Genomic DNA, 6,340 nt, shown 5'->3' with positions numbered 1-6,340 from the left:
CACTTTGAAAATGGCACAAGGTGCTCATTTGCAGAGCTCTACTGTTCAAATCTTCACTGAGAATAGAAATGTCATGACTCAGTTAACAATGCTTTATTATTCACATTGATCTTTTTTTACAGTGTTCTTTATCTCAAAAACATTGTAAATCAGATATCTTCCTCCCACTCTTTTGTTCATTTGCAAATTTTTATTATTCTAGTTTAAAAAAGCAATGGAGTGTCAAGAGTCAGTGTATATTGTTTATGTTCTTTTTTGCTTTAAAATTACTTTTAACTATAAAAAGTAAGATGTACAGCAGTGGAAAAAAAATGGATTTAGGGATGCTTAAAAAAGAATTGAAGGGATCAGTGTGATTTTTTTATATTGTTCGCTTACACTTTAGAGTTGTAACAGACTTTGCAAGAAGGGGTACCAAACACTTTATGAAAAGGTTTTCATGTGCTAATTCAAATGTCTCTATTGCACCAGACATCATCATCCACATTAAATACTGGACGTAATTCATGCTCTCAATGAACACAGCAGCAAAATTCACAACTGCTTTTCTAGCATGTTCCTGGATGGTTTACAGGTGCCTGCTCACAGACCTGCACTCTCCATCGCTCTGTGTGAGAATGTGGCACCAGATCTCCAGGAGCCCTTGGCTGACAAGCGTCAAGATAAATCACTGCATTTGCACAGGAACTTCACAGCTTTGGTATCAAGTCTTAACCGCAGCAGAAACATAACCTCAGCTGGTCAACAGGCAACGCAATCACTGAAAGCCATGGGCCAGGGTGCAGGATACATTCATGCATCCTCCAGCAGAGTCATGCTGGAGCCCACAGGGTTTGTTTCTAGATTGGATCTTTCAAATTCTCCTTCAACCACTGTTTTGTTTCCTACCAAGTTTTTATTTTGGTCTGTATTTATGTCATGGCTTTTGTGATGGTATGAAATGGCCTCCATGAAACAAATCCATGATAGTGATTGGGGTTAGTCCAGAGAGCAGCAGGATCTCCTGACTTTTCACATGCTGCTTGCTGACAGGTATTATTTTTTCTTTTGCCTGTTTTGAATTAATTTTCTCCAGTTTATGATCAGCACATTCTGGCACCCTGTGGTTACTCCAGCAGCTCTTGAAAGAGATCATCCTCTCTGGGAGTCTCTGTGAAGGAGTGGCTATTTCTGAAGTAGAATTTAAGCCACAGATTGAAATTTTTGTTCTTTTAGGTGGTATGGTGGCTCTATCATATGAAACAGCCCTAATATATTTTATAAAGAAAAATAAAGTCTTCTTTTCATATTCTTTTGTTTCTTTATTTCTGTTTCAAGGCTGCACTCTCCTGACATTTTGCTAAAAGGGATAATTAAACAGAGCAAGTAAATCTCAAACTGAACTGAACCAAAAATGAAAACACACAGCCCTGACTTTCCCTCTCCAAGAGGAGGACTAAGCATCTTTTTTTTTCTTTTATTTTTTTCTTTTTGTTTTATGTCAGTAGGTCACCCTTGTCATCATAGGGCCTTTCCCACTCTTCATGGGCAGCTGCTTGATATATTGCAGGGATAACTCAAAACCTCCAATTCTCTTTATTCCTCACTGCAGAGTGTGAAGCTGGAGATTTTCATGCATTATCTTATCTGAATTGATCATGTTGTTTTCAAGTTAAAGAAAAAACAAACATTATTATTATTATTATCATTATTATTATTATTATCCCTGCCTCAACAACACTACTGCATTAATTCAGTCTTCCTTCCTCTCATGGTTAATTACTCACTCCATCAATGAGGTTAAGACTGTCTGCCGATATGATCAAGTTTCAGAAACAAAATCCTAACCAGAAGAGAGTAACCATAAGTGACAGGGCTTTATTTAATATGCTGGCACGGTAACTAAAGGTAAGTCTCACCCATCGACATGCTTATATCCTCTCTATTTAGTTTGGGAAATTTATTGGTAATGTAAAACAGAAAATACTGACTTTATTACAACCATTTTTTTTTTTCCACGTTAAACTCTGTGTCATTAAATTTGGAAAGCCCTTAAATTCTCGATTTTATTTTTGGTAAGCAGTATCTATTGAAAAGTAAAAACATCAGAGGGGTTTCTAGGCAGAATTTGTGAACTTCCCAATAAAAGATAGCACAATGTCTTCCTTTCGTGTCTCTAGGTCTTTGGCAACTGTGCTACATTCTGAATGACACTGAAGTTATGTTCCGAAAGTCTGTTCCCAAAGCAGGTATTACACACCGTTATGGTCACAAAGATATCCTTGCACAACATTAGTGCCAGAGGAGCTCTGAGGCAGTCAATATTTTGATTTGGTGGGGGGAAACACCATCAAAACCGTGTATATTCTTAAAAAAAAATATTTAAACAGCTTAAATGAAGTCAAATAGAGCTGCAAATCACAGAAGATGCAGCTTTTCTCATAGAAGGTCCTTTAATCTCTACTCACTGTAATTTGTCATGTGATAATATATGGCTACAAAATCCCACGTCTGCTAATAAATTGTAGAAGCTTTTCTTTGATTTGAATCCAACAATGAGTGGCAATCTGTGAGAATCTAACATCTTGTAGATACTTTCCTAGCAAACACTTCTATCTTTTTCCTCTCTCATCTGCATACTGTACTAGAAAACCACTGGGAGCTGGACTTGTCCACTCTAGTAAACATTATTAATCTTACCACCATCTGAGCAGCTCCCAAGCACTGCTGAGCATCTTTTGCTGGATTGTGTGGGAAAAGCATTTGATTAGCTCTACAAGGGCCTGATCCAGTATCAACAAATGTCAATGAAAAGAATTCCAGGGAGCACAACAGATCAGGCTCCAAAACAACCTGCAATACAGTAGCCTTCCTTGGATTTCTTCTCTCTTTTCCTCAGAAAAAGTTGTAGATAAAGCAATTCGCAATATCTGAAGCAGATATAGTATTATACTATACATCTTTTCACACACACAGAAATTTCCTAGGGGACACCAGAGAAGCAGAACATCTATTCTGAGGGCACACAGGTGACATCCACTGCTTCCTAATTATGTAATAAGTAGTTTTAGAACAGTGTAGTCTTGTCGGTTCTGGCAAAGACAAACATGGTAACTGTTCTGCTCACAGTATTAAATACACTTCTCTTGCTGTGTAGTGGAAGGATGTGTTTAAACTCACAGTCTATCACTATTCCTGGATAGTGTAGGAGAGTCCAGGAACACTCAAGATGTCTTTTCCTGTGTATATGAACTTGTTCAGAACAGAATAGTTTTCTTAGAAAACAAGAATCTTAAGGCAGAAGAAAGTTCCCTTCATGACTGTGCTACAAAGGTTTCAAAATAGCTCCTTGTTCATTTGGGTGCATGAAATATTAGGTTCAGCATGCTCACAAGCACAAACACATAATTTCTTCTCACCATGGCACCTTCACTGTGGTCATTTCCATCTGGCTTTGTAATGTTGGCAAGTGCAGTACTAGCACAATGTGTTCATTGTATGAGCTTTCAGAGGAGAGCTGCAGAGTTCCTGCAACCTTGGTGAAATGCCAGCCTCTCTCCAATGCCAGCTGTTTGTCCTGCTTTGCAAGGAACTGCACTCCCCAAGAGTTTTGCTGGTCTCCAATATGAGAAGTGAACACCAGAGGTTTCAGGTGTTGCTATGGTAGGTCGGTGTGTTCCCACCCATTTGTGGACCATGCACAAGTACTAGAGGGTTGGTTGGGTGACCTTCAGTGCACTGAGCTCACCAAAGCCCCAGGAACAGTACCCGTCATCCATCCCCCTCGGGGCTGCCTGGGTATGGGGGCAGGTGAGATTTCAACCCTCCCCTCAACACCTTCTCACATCAAAACATTCATTGGAGCTTTTGCTCTAGGCTCAGGTGTACAACCCCTTCTGAGCAAGGAGGTCTGAGACGAAAAAGTGGGTGTCAATGAAATGGAAGAGGTGTCACTGTTTTAACACAGATTAGGCAAAATCTAACCCCCATTAATCCTTCAGAGCAGGGCCTCTGGTTTGTTCTTTTTTCAATCTATTCTGTATTCAAAGCAAGTACATTTTTTCTGTCACTATACCGCTATTGTTAACAACTATAAATGTATTAAAAACACAGGGGCATTTTAGTATGTGTATTGTGCATAAGAAATATTGTTACATGACAAGCTCCAATTGGCAAGTGAAAAGAGGTTTTATTGAAGGAAATAGCAGTAGCAAACAGTGAACTATGCAGAATAATGGTAATTGTTCCTTTAACATTGGCAGCACACGTTCACTTAATATGACTGCTCCTCTGTCTCTGCCTCATCCAGACCCAGAGGACCTGTTAGACAAGCAGGCAGCCACCTCTCTCTGGGATCAAGCTGTCAATGCAAACTTGCTTTCTTTCTATTTCTCAGAGCTAAGCTATACCCCCAGAGCTCCCTAAGCTTTTCCTGAGTGAAAGCTTTAAAAAAGCTCCATTCTAAATTACATCACACGAGCTGTTCTCTTCAGACTGACAGAACAAAAGCGGGGGGGTAGGGGTGGGGGGAAGCCAAAAGTACCATCTGAATGACTTCTGAGTTGCACAGAATGATTTACCTCCTCATGTTTTATGACAGTAGACTAACGTTGTCTTGACCTTGCCTACCAAAGCCCCAGCAATGTCCTCTAAGTAGCAGAGAAAGTTTGCATCATGTGTGTCTGCAATACAAACAAATACAGAGGGGTTGGGTGCAGGCTTTTTGCTTGCAACAATAGGGTCTTGGATGCCCCATTAAAAAGGGTTGTAATGGGGGCATAGTGCTTTCTCAACTTTTTGTAGTTGATATGGTCTCTAACACAGCCAACTTATCGTTACTGGAAGAGCCCAGCCTGGTGGTGCTGCACAGCCTGGTGTGCTCACCCTCTAAGCAATGACACCCCAATTAATGGTCATGGTGAGGACTGTTGAGGGCCCCTGCCAAAATCTGAGAGGTCTCTCAGATTGGTTCCAGCTGGGACTCTCTAATTAAAGGTCATAATCAGAAGTAAAGGGAGCAGATAAGTACTACCCACTTCTGCAGTAGCTGAGTAGGAAGCAGATAAATTGGCATATCCCTCTTTCTAAAGGATTTCAGATGGTACCAATTTGTTCAACAATCCTCAGTTAAGAAAGCATTGGCAGTCAGTAAAGGAGGGGGTCATGTGCCTTCCTTCTTCTTTAGCAGATAAATAAAGGTAAGAGGAAGAAAGTAATGTCATGGTTGTTCTCCAGGTATGGTGCAGAATTAGCAGCCCTTGTACAGTGGCTAGGTGTAAATTTGGGGGTTTCCTTATCCCAAAGTATTTACTGAGATCTTGCAAGTTGAAATAAGCAGTTTTTTGTGTGGCTCATAAGCTGACCCTTTTGAGGTTCTTGCTAAGTTTTCATAAGAAAATGATTATGAGGTTATGAGCTTGTTATCTTCATACTAAAAAGCTTGTAGGCTTAGCCCTCTTGTGCAGAACTTCTATGTTTGTTCTACTGTTTGAGTAAACCTTAAAATATTTCTTTAAATAATTAATATAAATAATAGTCTCATTTTAAAGATGGGCTGAAATTTGAAACAGATGAGTCAGTATTAATGCAAAATTGTTGCTTGCATCCGCATGGAATTAGAATAATTGAGCTCATTTTTTTTGCATGAAAGGGGCCACTTCAATAGTCTTAAAGATATGGTGCTCTGCCCTATGCACGGTGGGGAGAAGGAACTGAGAAGGTGGAGGACTTACCTGAGTCTCCAAGGGGTTGTAGGATGGGGCTATCCAGTTCTGGAAAACAAGAATGGGAGAGAAATGCTTCACTAAGCAGGAATAGCTCCTCAGCTGGTGAAGTGCTTTGTTGTCCCAGTCAGGCACCAGGGTCTTGTAAACTGCTGAAAACTGTATTGTTATCAGAGGAAAGAGAAAAGTCAGGCTACTGCTGGACACTTAGCTCCCTAATTGACTTCGCAAGTATGAAAAAACCTGCTTTTAACAGAAGGATCCTTAAGAATCCGTTGTCTGGCCTTGCAGAGGTTATTATTTTTTTTTCCCCAGGGGACACAGCCAGTTTTCATATGGCCAATACACCTTGTCTCATCCAGAGAAGCAGAGACTGCTCAAGGATCCTGACTCACTAACGTGGTGTTCATCTCTGAGTTTCTGAGTGAGTAAAGTTTATGGGTTTTGCTGTGTCTTTTTGTTGGATTATGGATGAGTTTTCTTCATGCACCTGATCAGTGAAATATCTCCGCTTTGATCTGTAAGGGACCATATTAATGTTAATGGAAATGTTTGTCTTCAGAGCATACTATATCAGGTGTTGTATCTGCTTCCTATGCCAAATTGTGAGAATCTTAATTAGGCAAAACCTTCATTAA

General features: G+C 40.0%; 1 protein-coding gene and 1 long non-coding RNA gene across 6 annotated transcripts in view; one reads left to right on the top strand and one right to left on the bottom strand.

Annotated features, from left to right (window-relative positions):
- The window catches only part of MDFIC2 (MyoD family inhibitor domain containing 2), a 51,073-nt gene that overhangs the window by 17,642 nt on the left and 27,091 nt on the right, over positions 1 to 6,340 (bottom strand). For all 5 annotated transcript variants that reach the window (XM_065075409.1, XM_065075410.1, XM_021282594.2 and 2 more), the window contains exon 3: positions 5,712 to 5,750. In XM_065075409.1, coding sequence (XP_064931481.1) covers positions 5,712 to 5,750 — 39 coding nt within the window. The remainder of the gene's footprint in view (positions 1 to 5,711; positions 5,751 to 6,340) is intronic.
- LOC135580461 (uncharacterized) overlaps positions 4,668 to 6,340 on the top strand; it is a 188,468-nt gene continuing 186,795 nt past the window's right edge. The window contains exons 1-2 of the long non-coding RNA XR_010475097.1: positions 4,668 to 5,177; positions 6,018 to 6,126. This is a non-coding gene — a long non-coding RNA (uncharacterized LOC135580461). The remainder of the gene's footprint in view (positions 5,178 to 6,017; positions 6,127 to 6,340) is intronic.

Source organism: Columba livia, chromosome 10, assembly GCF_036013475.1.
Source record: "Columba livia isolate bColLiv1 breed racing homer chromosome 10, bColLiv1.pat.W.v2, whole genome shotgun sequence".
NCBI lineage: Eukaryota > Metazoa > Chordata > Aves > Columbiformes > Columbidae > Columba > Columba livia.
The sequence above is the reverse complement of the archived record's forward strand: the minus strand, read 5'-3'. Positions and strand labels throughout refer to the sequence as shown.